Source organism: Ciconia boyciana, chromosome 4 (assembly GCF_034638445.1).
Source record: "Ciconia boyciana chromosome 4, ASM3463844v1, whole genome shotgun sequence".
Classification (NCBI taxonomy): Eukaryota; Metazoa; Chordata; class Aves; order Ciconiiformes; family Ciconiidae; genus Ciconia; species Ciconia boyciana.
In genome coordinates, this window is record NC_132937.1 from 18052120 (window position 1) to 18074275 (window position 22156).

Below are 22156 nucleotides of genomic sequence, written 5' to 3' on the forward strand. Positions count from 1 at the left end.
CAGTGCCAGGTGAATGATATGTAATCCCAATGAAGTCAACTGTGATGTTTATGTATGTAAGAGCATTTATTAACAGAGAGATATGGGAGGGTTGCACTGTAGCTTTAAAAAAACATTTGCTGCTAAAAAATAATCTTTGACAATATTCGCAAAAACTTTCCTGAGATAAAAGAAATTCTCAACTTTTTTGTAAACAAAAAATCTGTTTGGTTTTTTTTAAGTGAACAATGCATTTTCACATATTCCTTTTATGTTGTATGGTCTTTACTTTTGATTATCTCACTCACTATTTGAAAGATTTTTTTTTCCCCCACTAAGTTTCCTGTCCTTTTTGTTCATTTTACCCTTGCTTGTTCACTGTCATAGATGAACAATATCCTGCCTGTTTCCAAGAATATACCCCCCCCCAGTGTTCACTAGAAATGTAAAAAAAACCCCTTCATAATAAGAATGACCCCTGTGGTAATCAGGGAGACAGCTTTGATTAAGAACATCTGTTAGCAGATTCCCGGTTCTAAAGTCAAGCAGAACATAAGATGAGAAGATACAGAAAGTGGCATTTCTCAAACTGTGAGGCTGGCCTCCCTGGGGAGACTCTGACCTCTTCCAGAGATACAAGCCAAGATCATAAAAAAAGAAGACATCAAAATGTGTGGAGTGTGTGTGTAGTTTGAAAAACATGACACCCTTGTTTCTGAGGTGCTGCATCTTTAAATTTCTAAGCACTAAACTTCTGAGGAGTATGGAGAAGGACTGCACTTCTAAGCATTGCACCGTGTTTCCTCCTCAAACACATCAACACACAATTAAAAAGAAGGGACACATATGGTGACCCCCTGCTTGTTGCCTGCGTCCTTTTTTTTGTTAGTTCTTCTCTTGCCCCCCTTTTTCTCTTATTCTTTTGGGGCTGACAAGGCTATCTATTAGCAATGCATAACACGGGGATCCAGGAGAATTGGCTTCAGTTTTGAGTTCTGCTGGTGTAAAAGGGTGATGTGGAAGAGGTTGCTTCTTAAAAATTTCTATTCTGAGTTGGAGAAAAGCTTTTCTAGTCCAGCACTCTTTCTCCAGCATTGTTCAGGAGGAAATACTTAGGAAACAGTAAAGAACCAGGTTTGGCTTCAGTGAATTTTGTGATACACCTTCCTAGATTCTTTCAGTCAGCAAGGTAGGGTTGTCCTGACCTGAACGTTAGATCCAGACTGTTATGTTTGATAGCAACCCATAAACTAATCCTTCATAAGGATCTATGTATCTAAGTGTTGTTGTGGTTTAACCCCAGCTGGCAACTAAGCACCACGCAGCCACTCATTCACTCCCCCCTCCGGTGGGATGGGGGAGAGAATCAGAAGAGTAAAAGTGAGAAAACTCGTGGGTTGAGATAAAGACAGTTTAATAGGTAAACCAAAGCCGCGCACGCAAGCAAAGCAAAGCAAGGAATTCCTTCACTACTTCCCATGGGCAGGCAGGTGTTCAGCCATCTCCAGGAAAGCAGGGCTCCATCACGCATAACGGTTACTTGGGAAAACAAATACCATAACTCCAAACATTCCCTCCCTTCCTTCTTCTTCCCCCAGCTTTATATACTGAGCATGACGTCATATGGTATGGAATAGCCCTTTGGTCAGTTTGGATCAACTATCCTGGCTGTGCCCCCTCCCAGCTTCTTGTGCCCCTGGCAGAGCATGGGAAGCTGAAAAGTCCTTGACTAGTGCAAACATTACTTAGCAACAACTAAAACATCAGTGTGTTATCAACACTGTTTTCAGCACAAATCCAAAACATAGCCCCATACTAGCTACTATAAAGAAAATTAACTCTATCCCAGCCAAAACCAGCACAATGTAGTCTATCTGACTTTGCTGCTCAATGCCTTTGTTTCTTTTTCTGGAGACGTTAAGACACTGGTCTTATTTGGAAAGGATTCTAACCTCTAATGAAAAAACCCCAACATAAAAGTCCCATTTATATTTATAGGAAAACAATATGAATTTTAAAACTAATTTAAAACATTGCTCTCTCTGAAAAGCTTTTTCTTGCTCGTTATGAAAAGTGGAATAAAAGAGGATAAATCAAGATGACAGAGAGAAAACAGAGGATAAGTATTTTCTTCTTTGCTAAGTTGTTCTCCTAACAGTTAATAGGAAAAGCAAGAATATACAGAAGGATGAAATGTGGAAACAGTGACAGTCTCCCAAGGATCAATATGGAAGTATTTCTTGGGCATGAATGGATTGGATTATGAAAGCCAAAGTGTTGCTGGAGTTGAAACTTTTGAGAGATGTAAAAGGCAACGAGATAGGTTTCTACAGGTACACTGGCAACTAAACAAAGACCAAGAAAAATGTGGGATTGCTGCTGAAAGGAGTGATTGGCCTAATGATGAGGAACACAGAAAGGACTAACACACTTAGGACTTCCTCTATCCCAACCTTTACAGGCAAGGTGTGTTCTTATGCCTCCCAGGTCTTTATGCCTTTCAGGAAAGTTTGAGGAAGAGATATATTACCCTTAGTAGAGGGGGATCAACAAGGGACAAGTTAGTTAAGCTGGGTGTATGCAGTTTGATACAACAGGAAGGGATGCATCTGAGCATGTTGAGGGAGCTGCTCTATGTTATTGTGAGGCCATTCTGCCATCCTTGAAAAATTGTCTGAGATGCCTAATAACTGGTAAAAGGCAAAAGCCACATCCATTTAGGAGCGACCTAATCACTGGGAAATTTTCTTGCTAACTTTCTTCAACAGGTAGACATATATAATCTTATGAGAATTGGTATCAGTTTTTTTCTGCATTCAATTATAATGGAAGAAGAACAGGAAAAAGTTATACTGCCCTCTTTCAACTTTTAGAAAAGTTTTATTTTGTTTCTATCCAGACTTGATGCTTGTTCTCAAGTATAACATCTCTCACAAGAAGAATGGTGATTTTGTTTCAAAAGATTTCTTCTCACACTTTTCAGTTAGGTCTTAATCATAATACACAAGAGAGTATTAGAGACTCATGTCAAGCTGCAAAGTGCTATAAGCATGACAAATCTTCACTTTAATTCTCAGAATTGATTTCCTTTTGAGGAGGTGTGATTTCCTTCTGTCTCTTTCCTTTGGCATTTACTGACTTGGGAATGTTTCATATTTTCCCCCTATTGAGTAGCAAATGGCATCTAGTACTATTCCTGATTAATTTTTTAAAAAGCTACTTTTACAGCAGGAAACAATTAAAGAAGATATTAGTGTGCCAGCTGCACAGATACACTGTTGCTTATTTTATAAGAGAACCACGCAAAATATAAAAATAAAACCACTGAAAAATCTGTAAAACATTTGGGTCTATCTCCATCTACCTCTGAATATCCACAAAACCCAGGTGAACCTAGATTTTGATTTTGCTTACTGTAGAGATACATGTAAACTGTGAAATCTGGAGTAGGACATGAATTAAAAAATGAACAAAGAGATTTAATTACATCTTAGTCCTTTGTCTTGTATATATGATATGCATACATTATTGCAAGGGTTATAATATGTTTATTGGAAATTATATTTATTCTTTTTCTTAGTATATATTATTATGTTGGGGTTCTTGGTGAATGGAATAAAAAAACCTCACTTTTTTCAAAATCCAAGAAAAGGCTTATTTATGTTTGATCTTGGGGTCCTTGACTCTGTAATGAGCAATCAAACCAAGGGTAAAAAGCTGACAAGTGAAAGTCAACATCAAAAAATAAGGAAATTACTAACTGAATTAACAACAGAAAACCAAGTGGATATCGCCAATCTAGTTTGCATAGAATAATTAATGCCTCTGAAAACGGATCACTGCAAACATGACACTAAAGTATTTTGGCTGTTTAGTCTAATACATCAGCAGCAATAACATGTCGTAATAAAAAATTGCAGAAGTAAATTAATTAATATCCTTAAAGTCATAATTATGCCCAGGCATGAACCAGAATGTGTAGGTAAATTACTCCAACTCAAGAATGGCAGTGCCTAAAAGCTGAGCACTTTGTCCCTTTAGAATGATTCACCGTGTGTAAAATTAGGAACCCAGAGTCTCCTGGCAGTCAAGGAAAGTCATTAAGCATTCCTGGGGAGTGATCTTAGGAGTCCTCATGTGGCAGAAAGTCACTTAGTGTGAGTAACTTAAACAGGGATATGTGACCTAATTCCTTCTTAGTTTGCCATAAATGGCTATAAATGAGTGTACAAAGTTCTGAGCACTTCTTAGAGGTGGATCAACTCACTAAGCAGAGCTCATTCTTTGTAAAAGGCTGTGCAGAATAATCATACAGTGTTACAGTAGTTGATTTATGAAATCGTTAACCCATGAAAACAGGACATCTGGGCTGGGATTTAGGTTCCATAACAAACCATCTACTTTTAGGTGTCTACATGGGAGCTAGCGGCTCCATTCAGTTGTATAAATGTTCAGCTCACTCTAAAACCAAAAATAGAGAAACAAAAAATAGATAATTAGATAACTAAAGAGATAATTATTTTTCATCAGCAGAAGCAATCCATTGTCCAAGCAGTCCATTGATTGCATTGTCTAACTTACCATTATCTACAACGGGAGCTTAGATAGTGGCCTGCAGCTACACATAGACAGCTAAATTCAGGAGCCTTAATCCACAAGTTTAACTCCACATAAGGTTTCCATTGTCTGCTCAGCCTGAAGGGATCCTGGCCTTGTTCAGCTCCTCCTACAAAGGAGACTGCCCTACTAATTATGGTGCAGAACAGTTCTAGGAGATTGATGCAAAGAGAATAAAATCAGGGGCACGGAGGGGTGTAGAGAGACCTCTGTTCTGGCAGGAAAGCCTGGGATCTGAGGGTGAGTAAGGGAGAGGGAGTATGTCTCTGTGTTTAGTCATTAACACTCCCTACCCATAATTTGGAGACCTTGGGTATGGGCTCCAGTTTGGTATTGCATTGTTTATTAATACAGTGGCTATCTAATGTAGATGGCAGGCAAAGACCTGGGAACAGAGACAAATCTTCATTCATTGTCTCACCTGAACCAGCAGAGTGTAGAATTCTTTTTGTTTGACATCTTCTGTGCTTCTCCCCACTGCTGCCCTACTTCTACACATCCAGTTTCAAGAGGATGGGCTAGAATATGGACTGATCCACTCCTATGCTGTAGCTTGGTAGTTAATAAACTCTCCTAGGATGCCAGTGGTGATAGTTTAGACATTTTGAAATTCCAAGTAAATCTCAAAGCAGAATCCTACCCTTAAATTGCCTATTAGTCTGCTATTTTGGAGCTTAGTCTATGAACTTTTTCCTGTAGCAGGTGAAATATTTTGAATGATATATAAGAAAGCCCTTGGGTAAAAGATACATCATGAATAAATGATAATGGTCAACACAAAAGTCTATTCACAGGAAGTATTATCAATCAACATGAGTGACTAGTGAGAGAGATTTAAGGCTGAGACTTTTAAAAAAGCATAAGCAATCCATTTCCCTTCAATTTTCAGGAAGAACTGAGGATATATATATATAACCTAAACTGTTTTAAAAATCCTGGCCTAAATTCTCAACAGAGTAAAAAATACAGGACTTGATATTGCATCCTGCTTCTCATAGAAATGGTCCAATGTTGATATGTGTATTCCTTGCTTTATCAGACCTTCCTGCATCTTAATATCTCTGGAGAACTGATTCTGTCAGGAGGATTCTGATCCTGACCGACTGTTGCCATGGTATTGAGTTATTCTGGGCTGTGATCAAGAAAAGCAAACAAACTTGAAAAAGAAACAGACTTTAAAACATATTCTCAAGCCACAGTGCCTGAGACTAGTTTTTGAAAACTAAATCTTGATTTTTGTACAATGTGGCAGTTGTTAAATACTTCTGAAAAACCATACCAATAACCAGAAGTGTTGCTGTGAGAATAAATACATACATAAATAGAGGAAAATGCAGGAGGAGAAAATTGGGCCAATTCTCATCCTATTTGAAATTGTTCATTTTCATTTAATGGTACTATCCCACACTGAATTGAAACCCCCAGCTTCTCTGAGAGCATTTGAAAGCCTAGAACTTTTTGCAGATTATATTCCTGTTTAACTAGGCATTATTGCAAAGCTGGTGGGAGTCAATGAATGTCTTTTTGATATTACTGAGCTTTTGAAGTGAATGTATAATAAGGAGTTTGTCTCCCATCCCTAGATAGTGATATAGCTCTTCTTTTACACCTGTTAGTATTCATTCAATTGCAAGTCATCCATGTTTACCAAAAGTGTTGCAGAAGGTTCTAGAAATACATGAGGCAGTATTTTCTGTATGCAGGCACTAGCGTAGTAAGTTCATATTCTTAGAGGACAGAGATCCCTTGATGGGAAAAGGAAAAAAAAGGTCCTAAGAGAAATCCTGGTGGTGTATTATCCAGGATGATGACCCCAGAAGGATGCACAAGTTTCAGCAAGCAGTATTTAAAACAGAAAATAAGCAATCTGGAATTATGTAGGGAATGGGGGAAGTTTTCAGCAAATTCATTATTTACAGATGGATAATTTTGTTTGCCAAATTACTGAGCATGTACTTCCTATTCCACAGGCAGAATTCACAGCCATGAGGGACCAATATATGAGAGGCGGAGAAGGCTTCATTATCTGCTATTCCATCACAGACCACCAATCCTTTCAAGAAGATGCTGAATTTAACAAACTCATTTATTGTGTCTGGCACACCTATGACATCCCCTTAGTGCTGGTGGGAAACAAAATAGATCTTGAAGAGTTCAGACAGGTAAGCAACTTCTCTGCTGTTTTCAGCTTGGTTTTCCTTGGCTACCTCAGGGATTTCTGTATCATATGTTGTACAATACTACTGAGAATTATTAGCACAAGATGAAGTTTAATCAAAGAGCAACACACTAGGATTGGTAATAAATTAAGGACTTAGCAGTACTTTTCATTCATATGTTACAGGTCTTAAAGTAGTCTTGGCCAATCACATTGCAATGTTCTTCATTTTTATTTGAAAAGAAATCCCACTGTTTTCATTGGAAGTTATATATATGTTCAACATGGAAATAGATTCAGGCAGGATCTTTGAGGCAAAAAACCTGTTTTCTTTGCAAGTTACCAACCATTAAATACAGATTTTTTTCATAAATTCACTAGATTCAATTAAAGGTTTCTCAAACTCAGACTGAAAAAAATTCTAGTTAAAATAGATAAATGCATATAAGATTATCTTTGCCTGAAAAGCCAGTGGCTTTGTTATTAGAGTGTTCAGGTAAGATAGGGACATGCAAGACTTTAATTCACTTTGATTTGTATACAAGATTTGAGCCACCACCACCCATAGAGCAGTAGATTTCTTTGGCTATGACGGCATTGACTGTGGCTCTCCAAGTCTTTAGTAATCTTTGCTCACTCTTTTCCTTTTGCTTCCTCTCCACTTCCTCCTTGCTGTTTGTGTTGATGTGTGTGTAAGAGACCATTTCTAAGAGACCATCTTAGAAATGGCTTGGTTGTGACCTGGTACTGAATGGAAAATATCCTTAATCTTAAGCAGAAACTTCAAAAAGGGGGAAAAAAAGATTTTCCTATATGGAAATCTTAAGAGGCTCTTTATACACACTACAATTGCTTTCAAATGACTTACTTCTGTGCAGACATATGTAACAGTTAAATAAAATGTTTTTCAATTCATTAGCTCACATGATCCTGTCTACTCTTTTCCACTTATCTTGTCACTCTTCTCCCCATTTCTTTGTCTTCTTTCTTCTACCTGAAGAAAATCCAAGGCAGTGTTAAGCCTGAAATTAGTCCTGAAGATCTAATGATGTACACTTAAAACTTCACATCTGTTTCCAGATCATTGACTTTCTCCCTAAATCATACTGTGACAAAACCTTAATGGTGACAATCCAGTTGCAGTTTAACACACAGCTTGAGACTTCAAACAACAGTGCCATGTGCAACATGGAGTACAATCTGTGCAGCTTCTGGGGTACTTACATACCAGATGGGGGAGGCATGTGGATTCAGTTGTTCTGCTGAGCAAACAGGACATTGCACCTGATCCCAACAGAAATGGGATATGATTGATTACCTAAAGTTACCTATAGACGAGGTTTTCAGGAATGCTCTATTCACTAAGTGATATGAAGATTCTCAGAAGAGATTTATATTTGGCACTACCTCTTTCTGATCTTATGTTTTGTTGGACAATTATATTTTAATCACTGTCAACGCATACAAAAAATATATGCCTGATTTAAATGTTTTACATGCTCCTTGATCATCTTGTCTGGTCTCCCAAAATGGAAAATTAGTGTGCATGAATATCTGAATTGGATATCATAAACAGCACTCAAGATTAAAGGGCATGGGGAGGATCTTGGGAATGATATTAGAAATTATGTCTTTGAGATGTGACAGACACACAAAAAAATGTTATACAGGGTTGTCACTGAAGAACCTGCCTGAATGTGTATCAAGGCAGTTCCAAATTATGGTCCTATTTTTTTTAAAAGCTTTCAATGAGCCAGGATTTAGGTCTTCAGAATCTTTTCATCCATAACCCCTGTAAAACTGAAAACTGTCAACAAACACGCCAATGTCAGAAGGATTTCCTCCAATATTCTGCAATCCAGACTTTGAGCCATGGGACACCCTTACATCAAAGACTAGTAAGATAATACAATGCAGATCTAGTCCTTTGAATAAAGCAGTTGAATATGACTACGTCTACATGAGCAGGTAGCATGAGCCAACAGGAATAGAACTGTAGAACAAACCAGTTTATTCTGAAGTCCAAATTTTGGGAATTTATTTTTAACTTTGGACTAGCTCTACTCCAGGGCCGTTGTCTCCATAATTAGCTGGTGCTGAGGTGTATAAGTTGTGCTCCTGGAGCATATCTTCACTTAAATTTCATCTATAGTTCAGGTAATGTTCTCAGAGACCACTCCACAATTCAAAGCAAAGCATGGTTAAGTGGAGGTGATTAGGAGATACTGCTCAGAGTGCCTCTCTGACCTCAAATAAAGCATTAATGTGTGGGAGGTCATCTCTGTGCCTAGCTTTAAGCACATGTTAATGGACTTCGGCAGCTCATTATTTCACTGGGAAGTGAGGTTGTGCTGTATGTTTAACAAACACTGAAATAAGTTAGATCTATGCTTACCCATTAGGTTAAGCAATATCTAAGTAACTTGATGAACTGTGGGAAGGTAGATTGAAAGGAATCTTTTCAAGGTCATGTACTGTAGTTAGGGCTTCATTAAAAGCTCTTGGATAGTAACGAGTGGTAGCCAGCTAACTCTGGGGTGACAGACAACAATGGTCTGACAATGTATGGCATTAACATATCAGTGAACAAACAGTGAGGTACACAAACATACCAAATTCAAACAACTGAGAAATAGTAGGTGTCAGAATGCAATTTGCCAGACTGGAATTTGGCCAGGGCACCAAGGCTATTGTTGCTTTCTTTAATGACATTTTTCTCCTATTAAATTCATTAAAGCTACTGTAATGTTGTTCATGGTATTTAGAAACATAACATTAAGTTCAACATTCCCGGGCATCATTCCTATTTAATGACAATTCCGCAACAATCAAACAGGCTGTAGTAGCTCAGTCAGACAAAGCTCTTGTTCGAAATGCAATCCCCTACACAATACAGTTAATGATGTATGTCGCTTGCCTCAAATCTATCAACAGGACTACAAGAATAAAACTAATCTGCAATTAAAATTTTGTGTTAGGAGAAACACTACTGACAAACAAAACCAACAAGCTTATTATTTTTAAATAATGTTTTTATTTTCTGATGGCTTCAGTTAAATTATTGTTGTCTTTAAGTATGCCTGTCATTTTTAATGTCTTAAGAAATGGGTTTGTCTGTACTCCTTAAAACAAGTTTTAATTACATCCATCAGCCTAAAGAATAAACACTTTCCATTTTCTCTGAAACAATGTGGGGGAACAACTGTGAAACAACTGTGAGGAAAAAATGTAATAACTCATTACCTTGATGTGCATATTCAGTCTGGTGGCAAGGCTCCCTTCATCCTCGATTCCCTTCCACCCATTTGTACTGTAGCTGCATCTGGTCCTTTCTGACCTTGTGACTTTTTGTGTTCCAAGTTCCACTGGGAAAGTGAACGGACATGAATGGTTAAGAAATTCATCTGTGTTCATCCCTTGATTTTTAGCCATTGCTCTAAGAAATATTTAAATATTATATGTATTTTATCCCATAGCTGTTGATGTAAAAAATAGAGCACTAAGTGCTTGATTATATACCATTTTAATTACAGTGCTTTCTAATATTAAAGTCATTAGATTAATAAAGATGGTTGTATATGTCTTTTAATGTCATCAGAGTTTCAGAAACATTTAGGACCAGCTGATATGTAGTACAATAGATACTTTTACTTTAGGTAAGCTTTGTCACTTTACCCTAGATCAACGTCTTGTTCTTACTGAAGTTTAAAATATGTATGATGGATAAATATCTAATTAAAACACATTCATCTTTAAAAAATACAAGGAATAATTGCTCCTATTTGAGCTCATGCCATGCGAAAGCTAAATTGCAGCTTTTAATTAAAATATTTTATAATAAAGAGATGTGGCACTGCTGAAAGGATGTTTGAAAAAAATATCCATAAGACTTTGCTTACTGACCATTGCAATATATTACGTTCAGCAATTCAGAGGGGAACTAGCTACATAAGCTCCTTTGAAGAATGTGCTGTAGCTCTAAGCTGGAAAGAATAGATACTTTCTAGCAGTTTTTTCAAACTTTTAATGTAGATGTGAGAACCCCTCTGGAAATTTTACCTATATAGAAATCGCATAGCCTTCATGGAGCAGTTTTTCCTATATGCTTTTGTTTGACCCCAGGGGAATAAGCTGTGGGCTCAGTTGAGTCCATGGATAACATATTGATGTCCATTGAGTCCAAGGTTATGAGGGCAGCTCACGTTTCATTCAGCTCTTGGCCTCTCTGGGAAGCCTGTCATCAAAGTTGTTAGTTTTGCCAGTACAGTTTTGGTCCTGAAAAGAATTATGCAGTTGTTTACCCTTCCACACATGAGTTGTCTTACTGGCTTCAAGCACAAATATGAGCAGGAGCAGTGCTTTTTAAAGCATTTTCTTCCTTTTCTCTCCCCCTACAGCCTCCCTCCTTCAGTAGGAAATATGAAATCAATATGAAATCTGTCTTTCACATGGAACAATATCTGATTTGGAGTGCAAATTAATTACAGAGGCTTCATTATATTTTCTTCCTGAGGTTTTGTTATACCATAAAATAATTCTCAAACCAGGATTACAGTGGCTTAGTACATTCTCATGATCTGAACCAGCTGCCTGCAGAACATTCTCACTTCAATGAGGTTTTACTCTGGAATTTGCTCCAAGATGAGCTGACTGGTTATCAGATACTGTGAGCATCAACTTTCAGATTTCTCGTTTTGACAGTTGCTCTATTTTCATGCTGGCTTCTAAAACCTTGAAATATCTGTTGAGTCTGAGACAACTAATGTTCTTTTTGGTTTGGTTTGGTTTCTTTTGTATGAATAACTGTTCAGTGTGTTTCAAACATTGTCAGTCTATACCTTCTGGTGCCTGGCTGAGACACTGAAAATACTTAAAGAATATGACATTATATCTTATTTTATTTTCATTTTCCAGTGCATGACTATGAAGCACTATTTACTAGATGCTCTCTTACTCATATTAGTCATGAAACTGCAGTATTCTGAACTTCTTACCTTAGCATCAGGCTGAATTCTTTTGCTTTTGGGATTAAAACTTCTCTCAAATTTGTAAATGTCCTTTACCACCAACAATTCCATTTTCTCTTAGACATTTGGGTGGAAGAGTCTGTCTACTGAAGACTCTTGTTTCCCATTTATCAGGCCAGTGCCCTACACAAAGACTGAAAGGTTTCATTGTTTCTTCTGAACTTTCTAACTGCAAGTCAAGGGAAATGCATTTTCTGCTATTTACTGACAAAGAATAGTATTCATACGAGTTAACTATAGAAATGGTAAAGTGATTAGACTAAAGGAGTTGGCTAGATTCTCTATAAAATCCATGAGAAAACCAGGATTTATCACATCATAGAAGTGTATCATAAAATGAGATGTATCTGCCCGTGAAGACATCTGTCTTTCTGTTGACTGTAGAGGGAGGCACGGACAACTAGCTTCCTAGCCTTTATAGAGTAATACTTGGGTGAGATGAAGACTAACAAAATTGTTTATGACATCCTTTCATTTGAGAATCTAAACTTACTGATTCATTCTGTTGTTATTCTTGCTGCTACTACTTTGAAACATGCTCAGCTTGCCTTTGGTTTTTGAATGAATAAAATCTAATAAATTCTTAGATGGTGATCCCTTCTAAAGATCAGTGTGAGCTGTGATCTTAAAATATCTCAGATGTATTCAGGCAGGCTTACCCTAAATAACAACTATAAAAAACATAGTGGTATCCTTAATGGAAAAAAGCCAGAGGAGAATATGGCACAGAAGAGCAAATTCTTCAAAACTCTTTATTTGAATGTTGCAATGAATTTTTAGATTATAATTCATCCATCTTGATGTCATCTTGGCTGTTCATTTTCCATGGACAATCATGCAGTTCCATTTTGCTAGAATGAATGCCTGCTGAAAATGAATTACATTTGTAAGGAGTTACCATCATCACTTACATTCGCTTGCCTACATATTACCCTTCCTACGTGACGTCACATCATATTCTTCGTTTGCTCTTCAGATGCTAAATAATATAAGCCATTTTTGCTGTTTTGATGTAGCTATGACAGTTGTCTGAATATTTGGAAATGAAACCACTGAAGTTGCCATGATGTTTTATTATCTTAGAAAACTGTCAAACCTTTGATAATTACTTTCTTACATAACCAAAATATGTATCTGGATTATTTCATGTTCCTTTACACCTCTAATTTCTATTTATTTTTAATTAATTTTGATTTTTCAAAATTTCTTTTACACCACTCACTGTCCGAAGAAGACTTCTTTATATTGTTTAAATAACATATTTTAGTGTTTGCCCCCCTCACAAAAAAAAGTGTGTGCTTTTCTATGCCAATGCAATTGTAGAAGTCAATTTGGCAGTTGTAGTCTCTTGGAAGGAAATTCTATTATTATTAACTTAACTGTCTCTAGAAAATGTTCATTTATACATAGTTTACCTCTTTGTCATTACAATGCTTTTATACTTCCACAAAACCCTCCAAACTACAGCTTCATATTACCCAGGCTGCAATAAATGCAACCAGACACACAGACAATTGTAATGAAACTGTTGGCTCATTTCTTGATTCATAATTGTGTTAACCTCTAGTGAACCATCTTGTAAACCCTGTAATCCCTTCAACACAGAGCAGAAGGCATTTGAAGGGGACTAAGATGCAGATAACAAGCTGCTCTATAAGAGAAGAAACAACAGAGAAACAATAGCTGAACTGCAGATAAAAAACGTTTATAACAGAAAACCTGGATATTCGGAGATAAAAACAGAGGCAACTAATTGCTTGTAGCCAAAGCAGGACAACACAGGACATGTAGCAAGGGGTATACACTAGGGATGGTGCTGCAAGGTCCCTTCATGGCTAGGGATATTAAACAGCAACACACTTTATATTGTTTTAAAAGGCTCCCAGTACTTGTTACCTCTACCTGCTTTACCTTCACCCTCCGCCTCAGAGATTTTGTCCTCCCCATGTACCAGATCCTGACTTGGTGTGGCCATGTTTGACTCCAGTGGGAGAACGCCTTTGAGGAGAGGTGTGAAGCTACAGAGATACTCTCTCATCTCTTGTTTTCTTGATCTTAGATTGCTCCTCAAGGTGAACTTGGACTATGAGATTTGTCTGTTTGGTCTGTAAATTGGGAGATTAGCTGTTGTGAAGACTTTAATGCACTTTTCATTTGGCAGCCATGCCGGCAGGATCTTTCTCCTTAACTAAAGCAAGCAAGTGCTGTTGGAAAACTACCCACACAAGCCTTCTGCAAAACAGCCTTATGTAGGGCTTGGTTTTGAGTAAGTTCAGGATGCAGTTGCATTCCTCAGAACCTCTCAGCAGGAAACCCATTGGTTATGCAGTGACCACACAAAGAGGTACAGCTTGCAAAGACAACCACAGTGGTATCATTTGTTGGGTGACTAGGGCTTAGTTAGTAGCCTGTACAGATTCCTGTGCTGGAAAGCAAAATTTGCAAGGAAGCTAATTATCCCTGAAGGACTTCCATAGTTCATTTTTCACCAGCAGAGAAAGGCATAAGGAAGGAACTGCATGTGATTCTCGTTCCAGTTCCTGCCCTGTTCCAGGGGCAGTGCTCCAAAAGTCTGGTTGCAAAATTCAGTTTTATTAATTTTCAGTTTAATTGCTGGAATCTTCATTGTCCTGTCTGTGAATCTTCCTCTTGCACACTGTGCACAAGCCAGGCATCAACCTGTTCTTAATGCAGAAAGGGGAGAGGCATGAACATACCACATCAGGCAGTACTAATTGGGGCACAGTTTTGCCTCTCCACCATCCACGCCTGAAGCAATATGACCTCCCATCTCTCAAGATTTATCCTCTCATTTTCTCCAAAGGGGCACACACACGTGAAAGAGAATGGCATGCAATGGGAAGGTATCTTTTTATATACATGCTGCTATTTTTACATCAGCAAAATCAAAGTTTCAGTCTAACTCATATATTATTTACTACCATTCCAGTTCAGGAAACTGTTTAAGCATATGCTTAATTAGACTGGAACTAATGCATGTTCTTCATGTTAATCTGCACTTGAGTGAAGATGCTGTCCTGAAAGTGAGACAGTAATGAACAACTTCGTAAAAATGAAAGTCCCTTGGCAAAGTAGGAGATTAATATAGGAGGCAACATTTACTGAGTGCATTGTTTATATAAAAATGTGAATTCCTGGTAGCAAGGATAGTTTCCTGTATTTTTTTACAGTAGTAGCTCAAATTACTTGAAAGAAGAAAATTTGCCAGAATTTAATTACAGCTCATCATGGTGTCACACATAATAAGAGCATGACCTAGCATTTAAAGAAAAGATTAATCAGTTTAATCATCTTTGTTTTTTCAAGATTTGCTTGTATTCTTGTCTTAACAACTCTTTTTTTTCCCCAGATGAATTAGGAAGTTAGTGAGATTTTTTTTTATCCAGACCTAACAACTTGGCTAAGAATAGCAGCATGTTAGCTTCACACACTGTGATGTTAAGCTGTGCAGTCATGACAAACAAACAAAACAAAAAAAGCCCAAAAAACCCTTACCTAAACAAACCGATCTGAAAAACAAATTGAAAGGGAAAAATATCCCTGTGTTGTATCCATTCAGGAAACTTCCAATCTCTCATCCATAGTGTCCAAATTTTACACTATGAAGTCTACGTATAATGGCAGATTCTAGATCTCTGAGTAAATTTTTTGATATAGCATAGTTAATTCAAGAAGGTCCAGGAAATTACCTATGATAAGATGACATTAAAGCACATAACTACAGTTGAAACTCAAGATGTTAAATGTCTATAAAATGTCAGAACTCAGGTTTTGGTATTACAGTCATTAACAGTATTAATCACACAGTTTTACTGATCAGAACTCCAGACCCAGTCTGGGAGTCAAGGTATGATATGTTGTTTATTTGAAATTAATTGGTATTGAAGTTGATACAGTTTAATATCTTCATCCACCTTGTCTTGATGGGTGTTATTTCAAAAAGAAAAAAGGATGGGTAACCCTTCTGTCATTGCTGAATTTATTTCCTCTGTTGTTCAGGGAATGTTCTTTCCCTCTGTTTCCATCTATGTCATTTTTACCACCTACTTACAATCCAAAAAGGTTAATAAGGAGAAAAATAATATGTCTTGTCAATTTTTTAAAATTGTCTGCTACAAGCACTGACACAAATGCACAGGGTTTTGTGTTTGCTTGTGTGTGTCTGTATGTTTTAACATTGTAATCTAACACCAACAATGTGCTCAGTACAGGATATTCATCAGCACCACAGGCCACCCTTTGGGTATTCCTGTCATACGTAGTTAGTCATTGAAATTTTGAATTTGCTGTACATCTCCTCTGAGGTGGTGGGAAAGAGAGTGTCTTTAAATTTAATGATGTTTGTCATTACGAAAACCATGGGACAATTCTTCCATTCTTTTCCTGGCTGTGACTCATACAATCACTTCTTTTGTTATTACTAAAAAAGTAAAATTTACCTTTGTTTCTGAGACTCCATTCATTTCTACAGCTCATGATTTCTTGGATTTTTAAACCTGAGGAATGCATGAGATATAGATATGTTTTGTTGGGTTTTTTCCCCTCTGAAATCTGAGTGATGTTATAGTGCTAAGCACCCAGACATGCTTAGTCCTAGCCCACTGAAATTACAGACCAAACCTAGTCACCTTCCTATCATTGTGCCAAACCTTCCTAGCAATTTCTTCAAACCACACACAAGCTATTGCCACAAAGTCCTGGTCTATTTTCCACTGAAGTCAAACACAAGACATACACTGACTGCACGCAATCAGGCTGGGAGGTATGGCCAGATTCTCAGAATTATCTGGGCATTTTCACTTAATGAATTCTGAACTGATGCAGGAATGTGGGCTTCAGGTGGCATTCCTGATCTCTTTTGCTCTATTTCTTAACATATCATATGAAGAAAATTGTGTGGATTTTCTCTATTTAATTAAAAATAGAGGGTTTTAAAATAGGATTTTTAATAGGTTATTTTTTATAGGTTGGGAAGGGATTGCAAGTGGTTGTGTGTTTGGTGGAGTCAGAAGAGAAAGTGGAAGAGCAGGAGGTTGGAAGAGGGAGTAGAGATGATCTACGTGTTCATTGGAGTGAAATATGCGTTGAGCATTCATCAGATCTGGTGGCATCTGACTTGATTGGGCTACAGTCCTGTGTAGCTACATTCCCAGTGCACCCCACTGAAGAAATGTTTATGTAGAAGTTGTATTCCCTTTTAATCCCATTTTCTTTCCCATCTGAAGTGAATGAGATGTTTTCACTGATGATTGCCTGTGACTACAAGATGACGAGTGACGCCAATTAACCTTTTCAGGATTATAATGCTCCCAAAACCAGGAGGGGGTTAGAACTTGAGAATAGTTTGACTTCATTCTGAGGACATGCAGTTGTGAGAACCCCTGAGATCTGTCAGAAAAAAAGAGGAATGGGAGAGTTATAAAGACCATAGATGGGTCAGCAATGCTTTGTGATCAGTGAGACTGAAGCCTGAAAGTCCTTTGGGAAACATCAGGCAGGACTTCAGACAGGGTGGTGGCTGCAAAGAAAATCTTTGTTGAGCCCCTGAATAATTGCTGTATAAGACTTTAAAAGTATTTAATGTTGCCATATTTCTGAATTTTGAGACAAAGAGTTTTTCACTGCTACATCTGATGTCGTTTCTTTTGCTAGGGTTTGGTATCTCATTTGATAAACACTTGAGCCCGTGAGGAGGAAAAAGAGGAAGGTGGGGAGGGCTCATAGGTCTCAGTTCATTAATTACTGCTTTTCCTTGCTAAAAGCATATGCTTCAGTCCTTTGTATTTTCCTGGGAGGGAACCAGTACCAGAGAACTGTGTGTAAGGATAATTCCTAGATGACAAGTGTCTGTATAACTTACCAAAAATCCAGGGAAGTCAGTATATATTTTCCTTCAAACTCCATGGAATCTGGAGTATGAAGATGTGGCTAGATGGGACAATGGTGAAAGTGCCCTTGTACTCTCTTGTGAAAAACTTTCCTGGCATTCTTAGTAACAGGGGTGAAAACGTTAAAGGTAATAAGAACTGAATTTTTGTCCATGCCAATGCTCTGTCTATCTGAGGTACTATTAATTTTTCAGAACATGCTGGAGAAACTCCCACTGATTGTATCACTGTTCTGCGGACAGAAAGAGTGCTTCATGCTCTGGAGCTGTCAACCTAGCACCATTTATGCCATTTAAATTTAACACAAAAAATAAAAAATACTGCTTTTACTAATTTTGGAACCATAGCAGATAAAAATAATTTTATATTTGTCATGATTGCCTGACATTTTCAATATGGAATGTCGATAAAAGAGAAATTGCTTTTTATGGGACACAGGTAAAAAGGCCATAAGGGAAAAAGAAGATAATAAATAAAAAAAATCATTAAATAATATAGAATAGTTCTGAAAGGAATTGTTTTATTCCCCTTGTGCACTTAAGTTAAAGGCTTACTGTTATGCCAAACTTACACAGTAGTATAGAAATCTTCTTTATTTTTTTAATTAGTAAGTTACTTAACCTTGTGATTAGAAAGTCTGCTGTTCTTCGGAAGTGTGTTTCATTAAAGCAAAATAGAGTTGGAATGGCTATTTTCCTTCAAAAAGTAAAAAAAGAAAGAAGCAGCAGAAAGCTTCATAGTAGTGAAATCTCTGGCAGAAAATAGTTGTGTAAAAAACACTGATATTTAGAGAGAAAATAAACACAATGCAGTGTCATGGTTTAGCTTCAGTCGGCAACTAACCACACAGCCGCTCGCTCACCCTCCCCCCCCATCTGGACCATCTTTTATGACAAACCCTAGAGGTTTTTTTCCCTTCAACTCTGGCAGACTGATGTGACACATGTACCTGAGTTTGGTCGACATAAATATGTTCACGTGTCCATCGATACCTACTCCCATGCGGTATGGGCTACCGCAATGACGGGCGAAAACAGTCGACATGTCCAAGGCCACTTCCGTGCTGCTTTTGCGGCGCTCGGTATTCCGAGGGAGATAGATAAAAACAGACAATGGCCCTGCATACGTTAGTCACACGACGCGCAGGTTTTTCCACACATGGGGCATCAACCATAAGACAGGCATACCCCATTCCCCCACAGGACAAGCTATTATAGAGTGCACACACCGCACCTTGAAAACTCTTTTACAAAAACAAAAAAAGGGGGAAGCTCAGGAATCGCCGCAAAACAGGTTGGGGAAAGCTCTGTATGTAATGAACCATCTATCGTTACCTTTTCAACATGAAGATATTCCACCTATAGTTAAGCATTATAAGGCAATGGAATCAGGGTTAACACCAATATCGCGGGAAAAAGCAATGGTGATGATGAAAAATCTAAATACAGGGTGCTGGGAGGGACCGTATCAATTAATAACCTGGGGTCGAGGATACGCTTGTGTCTCCACAGGTCAAGGGCCCCGATGGGTACCAGCACAGGGAGTTCGACCTTGGTTAGAAGCATCATCCTCCTCAGCATCATCATCAGACTCAGCGAGCCATGGGTCTCCGTCCAACCCCGAAACAACATATGGGTAACGCTCGCCAACATGACAGGGCAGGAGCACATGTGCCTATCCATGGCGAGTGCTGAAAACCCCTTTACCACCTGTTTAGTCGGCATCCCATTGCATAGTCTAGAATACGAAGGATTGGTCAACCGTACCGCTCCAAGTGTCAGTAGTTTTTTACAGATAAAGAATGGAACCAGAGCAATGGACCAATGGGATGGGTGGATGTCGCACGGGCTGCAGACCGACTTAGAACCGCAAGAATTAGATATCTTGGGGTGTGTCACCGCCACTGCATGCTTGCAGTTCAATTATACAGGAACGAATAAAACCTTAAAGAGGGATGTTACAGCAAGTTTAGCTGTTTATCAGAACAGGTCAATGTGGTGCAATTATACTTCACCGAACATTTCCAAATCCACCAATGCTCCGCTCCTGCTGCCTGCAGGAATTTTTTTGATTTGTGGCGATAGAACATGGCAGGGTATCCCTTCTCATATATCTGGAGGGCCTTGTACCCTAGGACGCCTTACCTTGCTAACACCAAATACATCCATGATATTCAATATATCCCGTATTTTAAGAAGACAGAAACGTGAAATTCATAAATATCAAGATGGGTGCAATGACGAACTTGATTTTTGTCAGGCTGACAAAACCGTGTTGACTTCCTTTTTAGCACCTGGTGTTGCCGCAGCACAAGCATTAACCACTTTGAATAAGTTAGGTTGTTGGCTTGCAAAACAAAATAATGCTACGTCTGCAGCGCTTAGCGCACTTTTAACAGATGTGGATTCTATAAGACATGCCACTCTACAGAATAGAGCCGCCATCGATTTTCTACTTTTAGCCCAAGGCCACGGGTGTGAAGAGTTTGAAGGCATGTGTTGTATGAATCTGTCTGACCACTCCCAAACTATCTATCAGCAAATTAAGTCTCTACAAGACCTCACAGACAAGCTAAAGACCAGTTCAATTGGGTTTGAATCATGGTTGACCAGCTTAGGTATAGAAGGTTGGCTGAAGGAATTAATCAAAGTAGCTGTCATCATATGGATTGTAATTTTTGTTTTGTTAATTATTTTGCCATGTTTGTTGCAATGCCTGCAAAAAATTATAAGTAAATTGATGCAATCAGTCTGGCTCATAGAAACAAAAAAAAGGGGGAAATGTAGGAGATCAACACGCCGATGACCTTGACTTAATAAATACATCTCTGAACTAAGGTCATGGGCGAGGGACCAAGAGGAGAAAAAGGGGACAAGGAAGGCAGAAGAAGGAACAAAAGATTGCAAAAGAAGGAACAACGAGATAACTATAAGCCAATGAAATGCTGCGTGATAAAAGTTACAGAGCCAATCAGATGGATAGAATAAGCACGTGCATTGCACGTGCTTCGCGTGAACCGGTCGGGATAAGTATAAAAGGAGTGTTGTCAGGAAAATAAAGGGTCTCCCCCTACCACCAGCACCGGAGTCCGTGTCTCATTCCCTTCACAAAGGAAATGGTTCCTAAAGGGACCCTTCTGCAGAGGTCCCTGTCCCATCCTCAGGAGCAACTAACAGAGCCTGTCTTTGTAGTTTAATTGTTGCTTTGAATGAGTATGTAAATTTATTTCATATATAACTTTCACAACAAATAATGTTCTCAAACAGTTTTTATCAACAGTGGAATTTTCAGCAAATTTATTTCTCTTTCTCATTGTAATTATCAGTGAACAAGCTTTTCCTTGCATGAATCTCTTTATTATTCAAAATCTCCATAAAGATAAGAATGCAGTTTATTTTAGAGATTGTTCATCAGTTTTGCTCCAAGACTATTACAAAGAATACTGGCTCATCATAATTTGCAATTCATGCTGCTTAATGGATTGCATCACTCACAAGTTTCTGGTTCTGCTCCTTGTTTATTTCCCCATTAAGAGACTTACAAGCAGGAGCCAAAGCAGAAGCAGACATGCATGTCCCCACTGCTGGGACCTAGGGAGATACTGTCCTACTAGGCTTCTGTCTCCTTTTGAGAAGCCTCACAGTGGAGATTACCAGCCAATTCCCCTCATTTTCTAAGCTGATGAGGATCCAGGTAATAAGTTTTCTACAAGAAAAGAAAGTATTCACCCATGAACTAATTCTTGTTATTGAAGTAAATGAAAGATTACATACATCGGTGACTTCAGCATAAAAACCAGCACTGGGCTAGTTACTGGTGTAACTGCCGGAGAGCAGGATGGGCTGGCTGCTCTGTAAGGGCAGGGGAGCCAGGAGTCAGGAGCCAGGAGCCAGGCATCATAACAAGGCAGTGGCTTTGCCAACACGGGGTAGTCCCACAGCACCTGAGAGAGGTGAGCAGAGCATATCCAGAGACAGGAACCAGGGCTGGCTGAGAGTCCAGATCCTCAGATGAGTCTGTGGTGAAGAGGCAAATCCAAGGAGAAGCAGCCAGGAATAGGAGCCACAAAGTCAGGGTCAGGATCAGGTCTGGTGACAGCAATCAGCATCAGCCACAATCCAGAGATCATCAGGCAAGTCCGTAGAGATGAGACTATTTCATAGGTGAAATTATCTAACAGGAAACCTTGTAACAACAAGTTATGGGTAAGTTACAGGTAAAACCAGATTTGAAAGAGGAATATACCAATCCCAACGTTCTGATCAGTTCTTTACGTTCTCCAGCTCTTTGAAGAGTCTAAAATTAGAAGTAGATCTTAGCATCTTAGTATATCTGCATTCAATTCATGAAGATTTCTAATATGCAGGTGGTGTGGGTGAGGAAACTTCTCAGAGCACATTGTAACCAGCAGGATTGCTGTTGGGTTTCATAAAGTTCAGTGAAGCTGGGAAAAGGATCTTAGACAT

General features: G+C 38.4%; 1 protein-coding gene across 1 annotated transcript in view; it reads left to right on the forward strand.

Annotated features, from left to right (window-relative positions):
* RIT2 (Ras like without CAAX 2) overlaps window positions 1-22156 on the forward strand; it is a 195691-nt gene that overhangs the window by 111674 nt on the left and 61861 nt on the right. Inside the window, exon 4 of the mRNA XM_072859655.1 lies at window positions 6567-6758. Coding sequence (XP_072715756.1) covers window positions 6567-6758 — 192 coding nt within the window. The remainder of the gene's footprint in view (window positions 1-6566; window positions 6759-22156) is intronic.